Source organism: Sciurus vulgaris (assembly GCF_902686455.1).
Source record: "Sciurus vulgaris genome assembly, chromosome: 2".
Lineage (NCBI taxonomy): Eukaryota > Metazoa > Chordata > Mammalia > Rodentia > Sciuridae > Sciurus > Sciurus vulgaris.
Window position 1 is genome coordinate 122,697,878 of NC_136462.1, and position 20,294 is coordinate 122,718,171.

At 33.3% G+C, this 20,294-nt stretch overlaps 1 protein-coding gene across 7 annotated transcripts in view; it reads left to right on the forward strand.

Moving 5' to 3' along the window:
* The window catches only part of SCAPER (S-phase cyclin A associated protein in the ER), a 470,315-nt gene that overhangs the window by 110,822 nt on the left and 339,199 nt on the right, over positions 1–20,294 (forward strand). For 5 of the 7 annotated variants that reach the window (XM_079128857.1, XM_079128858.1, XM_079128860.1 and 2 more), the window contains 4 exons: positions 2,789–2,949; positions 13,322–13,584; positions 16,735–16,962; positions 20,005–20,175. In XM_079128857.1, coding sequence (XP_078984983.1) covers positions 2,789–2,949; positions 13,322–13,584; positions 16,735–16,962; positions 20,005–20,175 — 823 coding nt within the window. Of the gene's footprint in view, positions 1–2,788; positions 2,950–6,212; positions 6,457–13,321; positions 13,585–16,734; positions 16,963–20,004; positions 20,176–20,294 lie in introns of those variants that run through there. The other 2 variants (XM_079128859.1, XM_079128863.1) reach the window with 2 other exon arrangements.

Below are 20,294 nucleotides of genomic sequence, written 5' to 3' on the forward strand. Positions count from 1 at the left end.
TTTAGTGTTGTTTAGGTTGGAGATATCTTTGTTAATTTTTTATTTTGATGACCTGTCCATTGGTGACAGGGTATATTGAAACCCTCCAGCATTATTGTGTTGAAGTGTATATGGAATTTAATGTTATGGAATATTTTTTCCATGTACTTGGTTGCATTGAAATTTGGGACATAAATATTTACTAGGTTATATCTTCTTGTTGGATTGTTCTTTGTATTAGGATGTAATGGCCTTCTTTGTCTCTTCCGATTGATTTTTGCTTGAAATCTGTTTTGTCAGATATTAGAATAGCTATTCCTATTTTCTTGGACCATATGCCTTGAATATTTTTTGCCATTCTTTTACTTCAGCCTGTGGGTGTCTTTGCCTATAAGATGGGTCTTTATAAAGAGCATATAGTTGGATTTTGTTTTTTGATCCATTCTACTAATCTGTGTCTTTTAATTGGCAAGTTGAGACCATTAACATTCAGCATTAGTATGGATATATGTTTGTGGTTTTCTGCCATTTTTTTTTTTTTTTTTTTTTTTTTTTTGCTACATTTTATCTCATCTTGATTCTCATTTAGTGGATTATTCTTCTATTGAACTTCCTCTGTTTGTGGGCTTTGAGAATTGATTTTTGGCTCCTTTGTGTGAAGTTTATTTTGAGTATTCTTTGTAATTCTACTTGGGGCTCATGAATTCTTTTAACAGCCTTTAAAATTCTATACTTATTCTGTATGTTAGTCATTTTCATTAGAAGTTGGCTTGGTGTGGGTCTGCTGTAATTTTGTACATTTGGGGTCCTGTCAGCCTCTTGTAGTTGATTTTCCAGTTGGTTCTTCAAATTTGGGAAGTTTTGTGGTATTATTTCATTGAAAAGATTGTACATTCCTTTGTTTTGTATCTCCATGCCTCCTTCTATTCCAGTACATCTTAAATTGGTCTTTTTATGTTATCCTGTATTTCTTGGAACTTTTCTTCATGGTTTCTTACCATCTCTGTGTGGCTGACTTTATTTTCAAGAGTATGTATTTTTGTCTTCATTGTTTGAGGTTCTGTCTTCTGTGTGGTCTAGTCTATTGGTGATACCTTCCATTAAATTTTTAATTTGGTTTATTGCTTCCTTTATTTTGAGGATTTCTGCTTGATTCTTTATTATAATTTCTCCCTCTTTACTGAAGTGATCTTTCACTTCCTGTATTTTCTCTCTGAAGCCATCCTTTATTTTGAAGATCAGTCTGATTATGTATTTTCTAAACTCCTTCTCTGACATGTCTTCTACTGTGTTGTCTAAGGAGTCTGTTGTTAGAACATCTTGATTTGTTTGAGGCACTTTGTTCCCTTGTTTTTTTCATGTTATTTTTGTGTCTTCTCATCTACTGGTATGGATCAGAAGCAGTACGGTTTCTACTGTAGTATTATAGTGGCCCTGAAGGCTTCCAGTACCTCACCTTTAAGGGGAAGACGAATATTACAACAGTTCCCAATGCAAACAATATACAACCTTAAACCAAATGGCTTCTATTAAGTGGTCTGCAGTTTTGTTGCAATAAACAAAAATGATGTATTCAATTATTGTCTACAATATAAGCAGTAAGTTTACTATAAGGGTTTACTGTTCCAAATGATGGACAGTGAGGGAACAGAAGCAGTGTAAGATGTGATGTTTATGAGGGAGGAGAGAAGATAGAGGTAAACATATATAGTAAGAGTGAGGGAAGAATTAATAGAGGTTGGCTGTTAGTATGAGAGAAGTGAGAAAGAGAATCCAGGGAGACAGGTGAGTGAAAAAATATATACAGATTTAAAAAAAAAAAAAAAAAGAAGTAAGTTTCAGTGGAAAATTGAATGATTGCTTCTGTTGGCTTTCAGAAATTTTCTTGACTTCCTCTCTCTCCTGATAGGTAGAGTTTTCTGAAGTTTGATGTTAGCTCTAGTCCCATGGGTGCCAGACTGGTTGGGTAGGTGAGCCAATAGCAAGATACCCTCATACCCTCTTGCAGTCTTCCCACGCGTTGTAACTGGCCTCTTCCATCCCTGTATACTTCAGGACTCGCTGAGCTGGAGAGAGCCCGGTTTTCTCCATCCTGTGCTCTCACTGGAGCACTGCCCCTAGTCTCTGGCTTTCCGCAGGCTTGCCAGACCCAGACTGGCCCACACAAACCCAGCTGCAATCTGCTGGACCTGGGCTTCCGCTTCCCAAGGCTCTGCCTTGCTGCAGTCCCAAGATCTCAGTGCCCTTTCAACTTGCAGAGAAACCACCAGGGATGCCCTCACACAAAGGAGCGACCCTGCAAAGAGGCAGCCAGATGGCGGCCACTAAACACATCTAGCAGAAAGATCTCAGGTGCATCCTGCAGGTACTCCAGTATATCTTCAGGGCCTGTCTGGGTAACTGTGCCCTGGGATAGCAGCAGTGGCAGCGGCAAACCTATAGACCCTGGCCGGTGTAACTAGAACTGTGGGTACTGTGACAATGGACTTCTAGGCAACAGTGGGCAGCTACCTATCTGCAGGTGGTCTGCAGGCAGTCTGCAAGGTAATGTTGGGTGAACATTGGATAGTGGCTGTGTATTTAAATTCTTCTGCTGTTGAAGGAAGGAATTTCCAGCTCTCAAGGTGGTGTCTCTAGCTGAATTATTCATTTAGATCAAGATAAATCTATGAATTTAGTTACCTTAAATATCTGTGATAATGTTATGGGTATGTGCACATAATTAGTTTAAAATGTAATATATTCAGTATGTATTTAAAATCATTACTTTCATATTTAATTCATTAGATGCATTTATTTTTCTCCATAGGGGTTCTCCTGGCACAGTAGCTTCTCCACGTGTGGCTCCCACAGGTGTCAGTTGGGCTGACAAAGTAAAGGCCCATCATACAGTTTCTACCAATTCTTCAGATGTAGCACCTGCTCAGCCCTGCCCACCAATGGCAGTGCAGAAGACTTCCCGCAAAAATGGCAAGTGACCTTGAATTAGGTTTTTTATGTGGTAGATAGATATATATGCAAATATATTTATACGGCTTAAAATTAGTCTCATTGGAATTATGTATTTATCCTTTGGCATCATCTGTGTGATAGTACACTGTAAAATAGGGGCTGTGGTGTATCAATATAGAGCTTGCCTAATGTGTATAAAGCCTTGGTTCCATCACCAGCACTGGGGGAAAAAGTTGCCAGCACCACAAAATGTTCTTAAAAGCTGACCATAACCACTTTTTAGCACAGTATGTTAGCCAGTGGAGATCATTCTACTTTTGAGTTTGCCCTGTGTAAACTTTAAGGGGAATGATATCTTTGTTAGTTTATGTATGTGATAATTTACAATTGTTTTGATCCAAAGAAAAAAATAAGTCTGTTCTGTTCTATGGAAGAATATACTCTTTAAAAGTAGCATATTACAATTTCAGCCCTTTAATATTTGTTTATTTTGGTGCTTCAAAATAATCTGCTTATCTTTGGTCAAACATTTATTCTTTATACTATCAGAATAATTAAGGAACACAAATAAATAGATGGTGTGTTACTATGAGGGTGCCCCTGGGACAATTTATCCCATAAGAATTTCCTTCATAAAATCTTTTTCTGTGGAAATCTGTGGATTTTTTTTTTTTTTTTTTTAAATCTTCAGAGACTGGGTCGTGAGAATGATAATCAGTAATAATGGGTTTGTTATAAGTAAAGGAGAACTTCAGAAACTGCTGTCTTTTTCCTTCAGTGGAAGAGCCCTTTGAAACTTTTTGGTTCAGAAGGAAGTATTTCGTTTCACATAACAAAGGCATCGCTATCTTTGTATTATGGATATACTTTGATTTGTTATTGGATTTTGGTATCAGTAAGTTATATTGCCTTATTTCAGATACTATTTCTTACTTTCATCCAACATTTTGTTGGTTTCTTCATATAGGCTGAGTCATAGCAAATTGCCAGTAGGCAAAAATTCTGTATTAGTCTGTTTTCTGTTGCTGTAACGAAGTACTGGGTAGATTACAAAGAGATTTATTTAGCTCACAAGAGACTGAAAAGTTCAAGGTTGGGTGACCCCATCAGTTTGGCCTCTAAAGTGGGCCTTATGGTGAATAGTATCAACATGGCGGTAGTAAAAGTGATTGTGTAGTGAGACAGCAAGCTAGAGAGCAGTGCAGGTATCAGTTCTTCCTTTTTTAACAACTCAGTCTCATGGGAACCAACTGGGATCCCATTGGAACTACCTTAATCTTTTTCAAGGGCAGTACCCCTAGTGACCTAATCACCTCCATTAAGGCCCTATTTCTTAAGTTTCTACCATCTTAATACTGCCACACTGAGGACCAGACCTCAACCACATGAACCTTTGGGGGACAAACCACATTGAAATCATAGTAGGTTTTTTCCCTAAGAAAAAGGTAGGAAAATATGAAATCAATATTCTCTAATTTCTGTGAGAAATGTGTTATAAAATCAAAATTACAAAAAATCTTAAAGGAATTACATAGTATTAGCACAGATGGCTTTGTTTAAATGAGTACTTTTAGATTATTCATGAGTAATCCATTTGGTTGAAATGAATTGATAGATAATGATATGTGCTTAAAGAACCCCTCTTTTTTGGTATTGGGAAATTTCGTTTTAGAACACCTTCACTTTTAATTTTGAGGTTTTAGGGCATTGTTATGCTCAGTGAATTATGGCATATACTTCAAGTAATTGGTAATAATGGTAGCTATAGTATTAAAGTTTGTAATTATAGGCTATAAAATAATTCTAGTTGAAGATGATTGATCATATGCCTTTAATTTGCTTACCCTCAACCCCAGCTAAAATGGTATACAAGGATTTAAAAATTCAATTTAAGAAAAAGGAGAAAATGTGAGATGAACAGATTCTTGGGAAGCTGGAAAGGAGAAAGATCACTTGCAACAGAATTTCAGTGAACTAGCTGAATCCTAAGATGCAAAAAAGGGTCAAAACTGAAAAGTAATCACAAAATACCCCGAAGTTGGAAAATTGGTGATAATATTTATTTCTGAAAGTGTGGTAATGGAAGAGTGGTACTCTAAGGAGTTTAGTATCCTGAACCCTCCTCTCTTTAATCTGAATTGTAGCAGGACTATACCATTCTCACCCCAGAAGAATATTGGAGGTTTATTTTCTAGAGGTGGTAGAAAAGATGGTATTTGACCCCAGGGACCAGACACATTAGAAGGTGAGAGTAGTGTATTTATAACGGGGGTAAGTGAAAGACTCTCTAAAAGTTAATGTTGAGAACCCTCATCTTCACGCCCCCCTTCAGCCTTCTTCTTCCACCTAACACCCATGTTTTTAAATCAAGAAAACCCTTACCTGAGGAGCACATCCAGATTTGATATAGATCATAAGATGTTGGTCTTCAAAACTGATAACTATGAAATAAATGAGTCATCTTTAGTGTCTGTTGATAGTCTCCATCTTTTCATATTTTCTTGAATGTATTTATCATATATAGCTTTTTAAAAACATCTAAGAGTGAGAAATAAAATGAATAACCTGTGGGTTTACTTTAAAAACATTTCTGGTAGGTTTTCAATTATTTCACCTTGTTTTTCTTCAGCATATCTCACAATTTTTAATTGGATGTTTAATAGTACGTAATTGAAATTATAGAGCCCTCTTTTTAAAAGTGTGTGTGTGTGTGTGTGTTGTTTTTCTTGCATGCAGGGGTGGGAGTGTGTGTCTGGCAAGATTATAGAGTACAATCAAACCATCCTAATCCTGTCAAGGTTTGGTTTGTGATTTTATTAAGGGTGATGTATTTTAGTTTTGTTCTTTCTCCTTTTGGAGTCTCAGCTGAAAATCTAGGATATTTGTAAAGCCCATTACATCCCTGGATTCCAACTTTTGTTTCTTTAGCACTATATAATTGTTGTAAAATCTGTTCTGCTCATTAGCTTCCCAGCTGTTGCTTTCTGCTAGGTTTCTTGGAGTTTTGCCCTGTATATGCAAAGCCGAGCAGTTGTCAGGCATGTTAGGGGAGATTGAATGCAGATTTTTTGGCTCACTTCCTTATAGTACCCCCAACCCCCATTCTCTAAGATTTTTGCCCCTTAAGTCCCAGTTGCTTTACACTTCCTGAACTCCTATATCTGTTTCAGCCAGTTGGGAATGCTGGTTTTTTCAAGGATTCATTTCCCCTGCTTTCTGAATTCCAAATGTCTTCAAGCAAAATGTTAGGGTGAATGTGGGTCTGATTGTTGTTATTCCTGTTTCCCAGGAATTGTAGTTTCTTAAAACTTGCTTATATTGGTTGCTTTCCACAGCCTTTAAACAGTTCATTTATATATTTTGTCCAGCTTTTATGGTTTTTATTGGCAGAAAGAGAGCCAGTTTTCATACAAGTTACTCTGTCTTTGATGGAACTGTAAATCCAAATACATATTCAAGTACATATGGAACTTTCACTGAAGCTAAAATGTGCTGAGCCATTAGACCATCCTCAGCAGGTTTCAGGTGATGTACTCTATTTGTCATTGATCACAGTGGGATTAAATTAGAAATAAATTACAGTAACAATAGCTATACAATTCTGAAATTTTTGGAATATTGGAAAATAATTATGTGTGGAATCAGAAAGGGCAATGAAAATTTGATAAAATGTATTGAATAATTCAACTGAACATGTAAGAACTTGTGAGATAAAGCTGTGCTTGAGGAAATTTTTTGCGTTCAGTTGTCCATATGATAAAAGACATAAAGCTAAAATCCAGTTTATGTCTATTATATCCAGTTCTTGTTACAAAAGAATAAATTAAACCCAAGGAATATAAAAAGAAGGAAAATATATAGGTGGTAATGAGACACTCAACAAAGCCAAATAAACTAATAAAATGAACAAATCTTTGGTTAACACTGATCAAGAAAAAGAGACAAGGTATAATACCAGAAATGAAACAGAGGATGTGACTAGAGATTCTACAGATATTCAAATGATAATAAGAGGATATTATAAGCAGTACTATACATAAATTTTTAAAGTTAAAAGAAATTGACAGATTCCTTGAAAAAAAGCAACTTTACATTTGCATTTCAATAAAAACTTGAAGGGACTTGCAGCTATTTTTAAAAATGTGAGTCTGTAATTAAAATATCTTCACAAAGAAAATTCCAGCTTAAGATGAAATTTGCTTGCAAATTCTTCCAAACATTTACGGTAAAAGTAATATAAATCTTATAGAAATTCTTGTTAAGAATAAGAAAGATTGTTTTATGAGCTAGCATAACCTTAATATAAAAATCTAACTAGGAAATGCTCTTCAATTGTTGATTGTTTTGACTTGAATCTGTAACTATTAATGATGTAATATTAAAAGAATTGTGCAAGTAAAAAGTTTGAAATGAAATGTAATTTTTAGCTTTGTGCACCTCTATCCTAACATTATTCTAAGTTTTTAGGAGTTCTCTGACAGTTTAATTGTATGATTTGCTGTTCTTAAACATTCTTTATTATGGGAATAATTTTTCAATATAGTTTTCACTGAAGGTTCATTAAAAATGTAATTTGTCTGTAACTATTTTCTCAGTTTCTAAGAGACCTAAATTATAGTTTTTATTTTGATATACTTCTCTTTTTACTTGTTTCAATTATTATTTTAATTTTTTTATTATATGATAGTGTTTGTGTTGGCTATCTTATTGGTTAATGGAGTAGATCCAAGTTTTAAGCAGTATTTCTTTCTATAAGGAAGCTTTCAAAGAGAGATGTTTTTCTTTCCTTTAAAAGGTAAAGTGATTAATCATATTGCTTCTAAGAGTGAGCCAGTTAAATTAACTGGAAACTTAAATCTTGTGCTGAACTCCTCTAATTTTTTTCAGTTTTTTTTCAGTTATAGATGGACACAATACCTTTATTTTATTTATTTTTATGTGATACTGAGGCTCAAACCCAGTGCTTAATATGTGCTAGACAAGTGCTCCACCACTGAGCTGCAACCTTAGCCCAAACTTCTTTAATTTTATAATTTAATTTTTTCCTCTTGGTATGTGTGTTTCTATCATTTATTGCATGATTTCTCTTGTAATTTGCATGAAATATATTTAAATGTAAAACAGAAATCTTTATATTTTGTGTACCAAGTGTTGATAAAGTTAAACATGGATGAAAATTGAATATAGATCGAATATTATATGATTTAAGTCATTATTATTACTTTTGTTGAGTATTATAATTGTATTATTTATTTTAAAGAAATTTGTGTCTGTGAAGATGTGCTGAATATTTACGGAGAAATGATATGTTTAAGATTTCCTTTAAAATATTTTCAGAAAAAAGAATGGAGAAGGGCAAATTACACATCTGACAAGAGATTGGCATCCAGAATGTATAAGGATCTCATACAACTCAATAGCGAAAAGAAGATATGCAGAGAGTTAAAAAGTATATGAAAACAAGCTTTACATCACTCACCATCAGGGAAACACAAATGAAAACCACAATAAGATATCATCTCACCCCAGTTGGAATGGCTATTTTCAGAAAGACAAAAAATAACAAATGCTGATGTGGACGTGGAGGAAGGGGAACTGTTGGTGGGAATGTAAATTAGTACAGACATTAAGGAAAACAGTGTAGAGATTCCCCAGGAAACTGGAAATAAAATCACCACATGAACCAGCTGTGCCATTGCTGGGTATATAAGCAAAGAAATTAAAATCGGTTTGTCAAAGAGACTTATGCATTCACATGTTTATTGCACCATTATTCATAATAGCCAAGATGTGGAATTGTCTACCACCTGATGAATGAATAAGACAATGTGAAATATATACAGGATAAAATATTGTTCAGCTGAAAAAGAATGAAATTCTACTATTTGCACCAACATTAGAGGAATTGAGATCATTACATCAAGTGAATACATCAGGCACAGAAAGACAAATACTGCATATTCTCACTTCTATTCAGAAGCTAAAAGGTCAATTCATAGAAGGAAGGAATAGAATAGTGGTTATTAGAGCCCAGAAAGGGTAAAGGGGAGGGGAAATGAAGAAAGACTGGTTGATGAGTACAGGGGTACAGTTGGTTAGAAGGAAAACTTTCCAAGGTTCTGTAGCACAGTAGAATAATGATAGTTGACAAAAATTAATTGAATATTTAAAAATAATTAGGATTTTGAATGTTTGTAGCACAGAGAAATGATAAACATCTGAGATAGTGGATAGGCCAATTACCCAAATATGATCATTACACCCTATGTACATGTATTGAAATGTCACAGTGTATCCCATCAATATGTATAATTGCTATGAACCAATTAAAATACATTTAAAAAAGAGAAAAATGTGACAGAATGTTGTCATTGAAGCTGAATGCTTGAAACATGGGGTTTGTTCTATTTTCTCTGTACTGTGGATTTGAGAAATTTCATAGACTAAACATTAAAAAAATCACAACTGTAAACATAGTTTCTCCTTAAAGATTCAAACTCGGACCTCTTTCCCATCTCTACCTTCCCACCCATGTGGTACTGTGGATTGAACCCAGGAGTTCTCTACCACTGAGCTACATCCCGAAACCTTTTTTATTTTTTATTTTGAGACAGGGTCTCATACACTTGTACAGGCTGGCCTCAAATTTTCAGTCCTCTTGCCTCAGCTTCTCCAATACTGGAGAAGATTTGTGCCTCTGTGTCCAGCCATAGTCACATCTTTAAAATAAAAGATAACAGCTTCTTCTTTAAATAACTGTATTTGTTTATATAGTGAATGTACTATGTTTAAAAAATAGGATAGTGAATTAATTTACCAGTTATAGGAATAAACATTTATAAATTTTTTTTCTGGAACTGAAATTCCTTCCTTTTAGTGATTCATGTGATAATATGAATGTAGATTTTCAGTTTTGTGACTAAGGTTCCGAAATTGACCTACTTCTTATTAAACTTTTTATTAGTTCTCATTAGTTATTAATTAGTAGAATGAATGCATTTTGACACATCATACATAAATGGAGTATAACTTCTCATTCTTCTGGTTGTGTGTGGAGTAGAATCACACCGATCTTGTAGTCATTTATGTACATAGGGTAATAATGTCCAATTCATTCTGTCCTTCCTACCGTCATGCCCCCTCCCACTCCCTTCACTCCACTCTTAATCTAGAGCACCTCTGTTCTTCCCTGTCTCCCTTATTGTTTAGCATTTGCATATCAGAGAAGAGTTGGCCTTTGGTTTTGGGAGATTGGATTTTTTTTTTTTTTTTTTTTTTTGCTTGCACGATATTCTCCAGCTCCATCCATTTACTGGCAAATGCCATATTTCATTCTTCTTTAGGGCTGAGTAATATTCCATTGTGTATATATACTGCAACTTCTTTATCCATTCATCTGTTGAAGGGCATCTAGGTTAGTTCCATAGTTTAGCTATTGTGAGTTGAGCTACTATAAACCTTGATGAGGCCATATCACTGTAGTATGTCCCAAGGAGTGGGATAACTAGATCAAATGGTGGTTCCATTCCAGGTTTTCTGAGAAAACTCCATACCACTTTCCATAGTGGTTTCACCAATTTGCAGTCCCACCAGCAGTGTATGGGTGTACTCCTTCCCCACATCTTTCCAACATTTATTGTTGTTTGTATTCTTGATAATTGCCATTCTGACTGGAGTGAAATGGAATCTCAGTGTAGTTTTGATTTTCATTTCTCTATTTGTGCCAAACATTTTTTCATGTATTTGTTGAGTGATTGTATTTTTTCTTATGTGAAGTGTCTGTTCAGTTCCTTAGCTTATTTATTGATTGGGTTGTTCTTTTGGTGTTAAGTTTTGTGAGTTCTTTATATATCCTGGAGATAGTGGTCTATGTGAGGTGCATATGGTAAAGATTTTCTCCCATTCTGTAGGTGCTCTCTTCATGTTATTGTTTCCTTTGCTGAGAAGAAGCTTTTTAGTTTGATTCTATTCTATTTATTGATTTTTGATTTTACTTCTTGTGCTTTAGGAGTCTTGTTAAGGAAGTCAGTTGCTAAGCTGACATGGTGGAGATTTGGGCCTTTTTTCTTCTATTAGGTGGAGGATCTATGTCTTTGATCTGCTTTGAGCTGAGTTTTGTGCAGGGTCATTCTTTAAGGTTAGTTTTCCCTGTGATACATTCTCTTAACTTCTTCTTTATTTGCAAATGCTTTTATTTCCCTTTAATGAAGGATATTTTCATCAGATAAAATTCGTGATTGGTGATCCGTTCAGTCCTTTAGATATGTGCACTTCCTTCTGTCCTCCATTGTTTAAGATGAGAAATATGCTCTCATTAGAATTGATGTTTCTTTTAAATAGGTAATACGTCTTTTCTCTCTAGTGGCTCAATTTTTTTTTCATAGCTTTCTGTGGGGCCCTGCTGACTTGTATGAGGGCCTGAGCACAGTATTGACTTGTTTACTTCATACTCTGTTGTTGATGCTGGATTATGAGATTCTGTGTACCGTTGGGCCCTGCTGGCACTACTTGGGTAGTGGAATTCTAGTACCATCTATTTCTGCTAGGTGGGAGCTGGAAATTAAATTTCTGGGCCACTCCTTCTGAAACTGTGGGGAGCAGGGGTTCTGCTGTTTGTCTGCAATACAGATAATATTGCCCAAAAATATTTTTTTTTTGTTTTTTTATTCTACCCTTTCCCTTATATTTTGTCATAGAAAAACAGGCTTTTCTTGATACTTTTTTTTTTTTTTTTCCTTCTATGCCTGTTGATGTTTCTGGGTTAGAGGCCCTTGTATCCTGTCTGGAATATATGTAGGCCTTGTTATCTGGAGTTAACAGTTTTCTTAGAGAATCCACCACTTTTTTGCCCTTCAAGGCCCAAAGTGGTCTACTTTCTTTTAGTCTCTTAGAATCTGCCCATGCTTATATGTGTTTTGTCCAGGATTTTCAGTTGTAAGGAGGACTGGGAAATACAGGTAGTGTTACTTCATCTTGACCAGAACTAGGTCTTTGTATTAGTTTTGAAAGACTATAATTAGCCAATGATAATTTCAAATCTTGGTTGTATACATCATTATGTATACCTCATGTAACATTTCAGATTTTGTAGGGGAAGCCTATTTATTATAGGCTATTCTGATGTATGACTTTGTATATATGCCTTCAGTTTTCATTTATATGTGGTGAAATATTGAATTAGAGCATCTTTAAGTTCCTTTGACTAATATTATATAATTTTGTATAATATTGTATAACCAACAAAATTTTATGATCACTGATGGTATTTTATTTTTGCTGAGATAGAGAAAATAATTTAGACTTTAGAGTTATGCCTGTTTGGATTCTGAAAGATGGAGAGGGAGATTTAAAAAAAAAATTTTTTTTTTTTTTTTTTGTACCAGGGATTGAATCCAGGGAAATTTAAACCCTGAGCCACATTCCCAGCCCTTTTTATTTTTTATTTTGAGACAGGTAACTGAGTTGCTTAGGGCCTCGCTAAGTTGCCAAGGTTGGCTTTGAATTTGCAATCCTTTTGGCTCAGCCTTTCGAGCTGCTGGGATTACAGGTGTACACCACCATGCTCAATTGGAGAGGTGGTTTTTGCCATAGTTGTCAGAAGCATGAAAACCCAAACCAGTGTGCCTGGACTTGTGTCTTGGCTTTACCTTTACTAGGTATATGATCTTGGACAAATTACTTTCTTTGTCTTGGTTTCCTTACCACAAAAATGGGGGTGATAGTATTGACCTTATAGACTTGTGAAGATTAAAAGAGTTATTATATATAGACTATTTGGACAGTCTTTCCACATAATATACATCATTTAAGTGCTTATTGTTATTTAACAATTGTATGGCCTTAGGTTAGTCTTAATATGGTGGTTGTAAACAGGATAATTATGCTTATACATACCTTAAGATATATATCTTGTGTAATACTTAATGTCCTGTTTGTATATTGGTTGTACTTAACAGAAATTAAATTGGAAAAGGTTTTTATTTTTGTAGATTTCCAAATATTTTTTATCATCTAAAGAAATTTTGAGAACTTACAAGCCATTAGCTTTTTATTTTTAGTTGTTGATGGACCTTTCTTTTACTCATTTATTTATATGCGGTGCTGAGAATCAAACCTAGTGGCTCACACGTGCTAGGCAAGTGCTCTATCACTAAGTCATAACCCCAGCACACAGCCATTAACTTTTGTGAATGAATATGTAGTTTCATGATCCTTTGCAATTGTATCTAAATATATACTAAAAAAGTATCTGAATCTGTATTTTAAATATGTATAGTACAAAATGGAAGTATGAAAGTTTTAAAATATATAACAAAGGAAAAATTTTTATGTTGATCTTATTAAGTGAAAAAAAGAAATTTTGATTTATTTTCTTCACTTAATTGCATAGAACGGAAAGATGCCGAAGGATGGGAGACTGTTCAGAGAGGAAGACCTGTTCGTTCACGATCAACAGCAGTGATGCCAAAAGTTTCATTAATAACAGAACTGATAAGGTCAAAGGATGACAGTGATAAGGAAAATGTATGTATTTTACCTGAGGAAAGTATACAGAAAGGTGAATTTATTGGAGATGGACCTTCTAATACTATAGAATCTCGGCCCAAAGACTCACTACAGTCTTCTGACCATCCCCTTACTGAAAGAACCCAGGTAATACATACTGAAGATTTTTTCTTTTTTCCACTACCTTTTTCAAAAGGGTCTTTGTGTCTTGGAATGTCTAATTTTTCTATTTCATTTCAAGTATTTTATGTTGAAAAATTTGAGATCTACAGAAGAGTTTCAAGTCTAGCATAGTGAACTCTTCCCCAGTATCTTGTTTGCTTATTAGATTCACAAATTAACGAATAATACATTTTTTCTATGCTTTCTCTACATGTCACATGTTATTTGCTACACATGAGCTTAAACTATAAATATAATCATTCACCTTTGAATATTATATAGCATGTATCTTCAAAGAACAAAGAAATTCTAATATATAACCTATTATAATTATAACACTCAGGGAATTTTGACATTTTTATATAATATTACCTAATTTACAGTCGATATAAAAATTTTTCTCTGCCAGAAATCTCTCTCTGTTTTTCCTCATTCAGGATCCAGTCTAGAATCACATAATATATATGCTTTTGTTTCATTGGAAACAGTTCCTTAGCCCTTGTTTCTTTTTTTTTGTTTGTTTTGTTTTGCTACTGGGGATTAAACGAAGGGGTGTTGAAACACTGAGCTACACCCCCAGTCCTTGTTTCTGATGACATTAAGAGTTGGGAAGAGTAAAGTACAGGGTTTCTTATACTTTCTTTTTTATTCTTTATTTTTCCTAAATTATTTGGCTTATGCCTTTCTGACAGCAACAGAGTACTCATAATGAGTATCACATTGAGAGGCACATGGATGACAGTTTGCCCAGGTTTGTTGTTAATTTTGACTAGTTGATTAAGGTAATGTTTTCCTGCTTTTGGAATATTATTTAAAAAATGGCAGTGAGATTTTGAGCTTCTTCTTGTTGTTCTCTCCTCCCTCCTCCTCCTCCTTCTCCCTCCACCCTCCTCTCTTCCCCCTCCTCCCTCCTCCCTTGCACTAGGAATTGAACCTGGGGGCACCTAAGCAATGAGCTACATCCCCAGTCCCTTTTTTTAAAAGATTTTATTTAGAGACAGGGTCTCATTGAGTTGTTTAGGGCCTTGATAAGTTGCTGAGGCTGGCTTTGAACTCTCAATCCTCCTGCCTCAGCCTCGTCACTGGAATTACAGGCATGTGCCCCTGCCTGAGCTTTTCTAGTTTAACTTCCTATAAAGACCAATATTAAATACAACTTAAAACATTGGTAGATTCAATATGTGTGCTGTTAGTCTAGTGTTTATCTTACTTATGTGAGTTCTTATCTTTTTATATATATTTATGTGAAGGTAACATTCATTTCATATAATTTTATGTAAAATGATGAAATATAGGAATTATTCTTTGATATCATAGGAAATGGTTTAAATTAATCAGTTGTAAAATAATTGTAATAGTTTCAGTTTAGAATAATATTTATTGTTTAAAATTCTCCTAGGCACAGGATTCCCCCCCCCCCCACACTGGAAATGCTCTTCATCTTCCTTGTCTTCTTTTCTTATGAGGACAATGGCTCTTTATCCTACATTATATTTGATGTTGTGAGATTGTAGGCTCCTTGGGGACAGATCTTAGTTAACTTCTTAATTTTTGACTATGTGGAACAGAATTTTAGATACGTGGTTAAGTATTTGGTACATATTTGTTGGATATGCCTTTTAAGAAACTCTTTAATGTGAGAGACAGTGAAGAAATCGCTTTTTGAATTTTACCTAACAAACATCTAACATTTTTGATAAATGACTTTATTTAAGAAATATAATTTGTTATGAAAGTTATTCTGGTTTCATGTAGTGAATAAATTTATATGATATTGGGATTTCAGAAATAATCTATATATAGAATTTTGGAATAAACTGTTGCTAAAATGTTTCAGCATAAAAGTTCACTGCTAATGGTAGCCAAATGATGATAATAATTGTTTTTTCCACTGTCATTCTAAAAATAGAATTAGTGTATATAGATCTTTTCTCAACACTATTATTGTTTGGCTTTGATTTTGTTACATAAATGATACTGAATTTTTAATAAATAGTTGATTATATTGTAAACATCAGTAATGCTAATGTAAATATTGCCAAGAAGATTATAAACCATGGTGACTGACATAAAAATAATGTTGATAGCAATATAAACAATGTGATATAATTTAAATAATGTTGATGCTAAAATCAACACTTGGAAAACTAAGTTCTGACCAATAGTAGAATTTCTAAAGTAGTTTATAAGACTTGGGCAAGTTTAATATTTGTATAAATAATTAATCAAAACTGGAGGTTTATGGCCACTGTTTATTTAAGAAGTGATGTGAGTTTTAAATTCACAACTTTAAATTTTAGTTCTTTGACTAAGAGTTCAATTGGAAACAAAAACTATTCTTAGGAAGTGAAAACAAATGCTTGGTTGTATTAACTGAATTAGAAATATTTTTTTAAAAAATGCCTGTGTGTTTGTCTTAATTCAGCATTATTATTTTTAATATTCATATTTCTGTTGGTTATGTATTTATTCAAGAAAAGGGAAATGGGAGGATGTCTAAATCTGAAGTATACGAATCACATAAGATATCCCATGCTTTTGTTCATGTTTTTTTCTTTTCAATCTGAGAATTCTTAACCATGTACCACATGGATCTTTATCAGAGTTACTTTGAAGTCATATTAGTATTATTTGAAGAGATCAAGTTTCATAATTTTTTAGTTAAATGCCTCAAAATATATTTTGATAAGAAATGGTTTCAGGATGATTTTAAAATACCAAATATCCTAATTTAGTGTCAGACCACCTTCAGGAAAGTTCTCGTAAATGCCTTTAGTTGGATGAGTTATGTATTCAAAGTTTCAAACTTGTGACTAGATTTCTTGTGAGGGATTTGAAATACTCACCAAGAATTTCCTACTTTTAGGGAATATAGTTGCAACTTTTATTGCTTAATTTCTAAAATCCTAAAGACAATACTCAATATATAGTAGGCATGTAAATAAAATTTGTACTGCTTAATGGTATTTCCTTTTGTTGTCCTTGAAACATACAAAAAAGATAAATGAGTTTTCTGTCATCCAGCTAAGTATTATTTTATACTTGAAAGGTTAAGTAGATCCTGCTCTTCTAGACTCTAATAGTTGGTAAATATTTTTATTATCTCTGATTTATTACATAAATATGTTTTGTTAGTTCACAGCGAGTACATTGGATGTCAAGAATTCTGGCAGTAGTCAAGACAGTTCTGTGCAAACTTCTGAAATACCTGCTGTTCACATTGATACAGAGCATGTTTTAGAATCTCAGCAAGTTGACATACCTCCTTTGCAAGCAAATGAAGATAAATTTCCAGCAGAGAAAGCAAGGATAGAAAGTGAAATGGACCCTTCAGATATTTCAAATGTGAGTGCTGCTCACTTGGTAAGAACAACTTATCAGAATTCTGAGTCAATATACTTAAAAGTCCTAAACTCCAATAATAAAAACTTGTATTGTTTATTACTTTGTATTTTACAAAGCATTTTTATGTTATTTCTTTTCAACTTTTTTTATGTTAATCTTTTGATATAGTTAAAATTCTTGATTTATATAGGAAAGAAAGTGATACTAAGAGAGGAAAAAATTGTTCAAAATCATTTATTTTTTATGTTATTTAACCAAATGCATTTTAGCACAGGATTGAGAAACTAAACCCAGCTTCTGTGCCCCTTGCCTTGTTCTGGGTTTCATCCTCAGCATTATAACAGCAGCAGCAGCAGCAACCAAAAAAAAAAAAGAAAGAAAAAGAAAAGAAACAACTAACCTTAATCCTGTAATCCTGTAATGACAAAGTCTTCCATGCAATATCCTGGATTCTGATAGGTGAAATATGTTGCCCACTGGACTTAACTTAAAATTGTTCTTTACAGAATAATTTAAACAGCTACTCTAATTTGTTTGGTCTTTAAGATAAAATCTATTTACCATCTCTATTCCAGAATCTCTAAAAATGAATTGATTATATGTAAGTTTATGTTTTTGTATGATTTCCTGTTTCTACCATCTCTTTCTTTTGCTCATTTTAGTATTAAGACATTTGACCCTGTGGATGATCCAGAATAGATCAGAGAAGTTTCATAAGTTTGTATAAATGAAATCATATAAATCTTTGGTTGGCTTATTTCACTCTTCATAATCATTTTGAGGTTCATCCATGTAGTTGTTTATTAATAGTTGATATTTTTTATCACCTTTAGTGATATTGTGCTGTTTATGTGCAACACATGTATAGAATGCTTGTTCATTCATTTAATCCCAATAAAACAATAGCCATTTGAGTTGCTTATAGTTTTTTGTTAAGACTTAAAATGGTATGAACGTTGGTGAATACATCTTTGTGTTAAACATGTTTTCGTTTTTCTTGGGAATATACCCAGTTCACTTTGATTGATAGTATTATTCAGGTCTCCTGTACTTCTACTAATTTTCTGTTTACTTGTTCTGTCTGTTTAGAGAAGGATATTGAAAACTCAAATTCTGGATCTGTATTTTTAAAACAACTTTATTGAGTTACAGTTGACCTAACGTACAGTTCAGCAGTTGACCTAACATATAGTTCATCAATTTAAAGTGTATATAATTATGTGTTTTTTAGTATTTTCACAGTTGTGCATTTATCCCCATAATCGGTTGTAGAGCATTTTTATCACTTCAAAAAGAAATCAAGTATTTATTACCCATCATTCCCTTTCATTTCCACCCCCACCCTTCCAACCCTACACAATTGCTATTCTACTTTTCGTATTTGTAGTCTTACCTGTTTTGGACATTACATAGAAATGAAATTCAATATGTGGGTCTTTGGATAGACCACTTACCATGTTTTAAAGATTCAACCATATTTTAGTCTCAGTGATTTATTTCTTTTCATAATCAAATAGTATCCTATTTTATGGATAATACCAAATTCTAGTTATATGTTAGTGAATATTTAGGTGTTTCTGTTCTTTGGCTGTTAGCTATAATGGCTAATGCTATTTTAAATACTTGCAAACAACTTTTTATGTGAACATATATTTTTATTTCTCCTGGATGTGTATCTAGGTCATATAAACTTTATGTTTAACCTTATGAAGCACTGTTAGACCATTTTCCAGTATGGTTATGTAATTTTACATTCTCATCTTTATTTTCTTTAGCAGTTCTTTCAGTTTTTGTCCCATGTATTTTGAAGCTGTTAAATTCTTAGGACTCTTATTTTTAAGCTTGGTTAAGTCTTTAGGACTATTGTGTCTTCCTGATGAAGTCCCATTAATTATTATGAAATGATCTTCATTCCTGGTGATATTTTTTGCTCTGAAATCTGTGTTATTAATACTTCAGTATTCTTTTTTCCTCACTACGGCATTCTTTTAATTAGATTTTTTTACTTATAACTTGTATCTTTTAAAAAAATATGGTTATGTCAATGGACCTTTATTTTATTTATTTATATGTGATGCTGAGATTGAACCCAGTGCCTCACACATGCTAGGCAAGCACTCTACCACTGAGCTATAACGAGCCCTATAATCTGTATCTTTATGTGTAAATTAGGTTTATTGTAGGAAACATATTGTTGGGTCTTGCTTTTTATTCAGTGTGACAGTCTGTACCTATTCATTGGAGTATTTATACTGTTTATGTGTAATATGGTTTTTGATATGTTTCATTTAAATCTGTAAACTTATGATTTGTTTTTCATTTGACCCATGGTCTTTGTTCCCTATTTTGTTTTCTATAATGTCATTTTAATGTCCTTTGTTGGCCTATTAACATAACTCTTTGTTTTGTTATTTGAGTGTTTGCTGTAGGGTCCATACTATATATATCTTTAGCTTTTCATGGTTATTGATTGATCACTGACTCATATTATTTGTATTTCTTCTAATGTATATTTTTTTCTAAAGGAAGAGTAAGATTTTTTTTTTTTTAATTGTGAGTAGAAACAGAACTCCTACAGGGTGAGAGGGGACCTAATAGGGGTTGCCCTCTTTTAATGTATTTTTAAGTTAGGTGTATATATGTTCAGAATATATCATTAGCATTACAGCATGTATTGGTTCAGTGTTTCCATTATAGAAGACTGTTTGATACTTAATCTGTAACTGTATTGAATTTTGACATTCAAATGAAATTCATACTGTCATTAATAATGCCTATTTATATAACTTTACAGTTTCTCATACACAGCTATCTGATAAAGAAGGTAAGTCATGATTATTGTTCCATTTTATGGAATGAAAAATATGCTCCTGGTTTTCAGAAACTTCTAAACACACAGCCAGGAAGTGGTTGAGCCTATATTTTATTAAGATTTATGATTGTAGATCCATTTTTATTATTCAGCATGTATTGTTGAGTTCATGATTATAATATTAAGAAAGATGCGATTATTTAACTTTTCATTTCAGTGATTCTTTGTGTGTATTTTTAACTTTATAGTCCATGGCAGAAGTCCTTGCAAAAAAAGAAGAGCTAGCAGATCGTCTAGAAAAGGCCAATGAAGAAGCCATTGCTAGTGCTATTGCTGAAGAAGAACAGTTAACTAGAGAAATTGAAGCTGAAGAAAATAATGATATTAACATCGAAACTGACAATGACAGTGATTTTTCTGTGAGCTCTTTGAATTTTTAACATTATTATTCAATTATATACAGAAATAAAATTCTTAGGACCAGAAAGACTTAAGAGTTAATCCAGCCCTATTTAAAATTGTTTATTTAAAAATGATC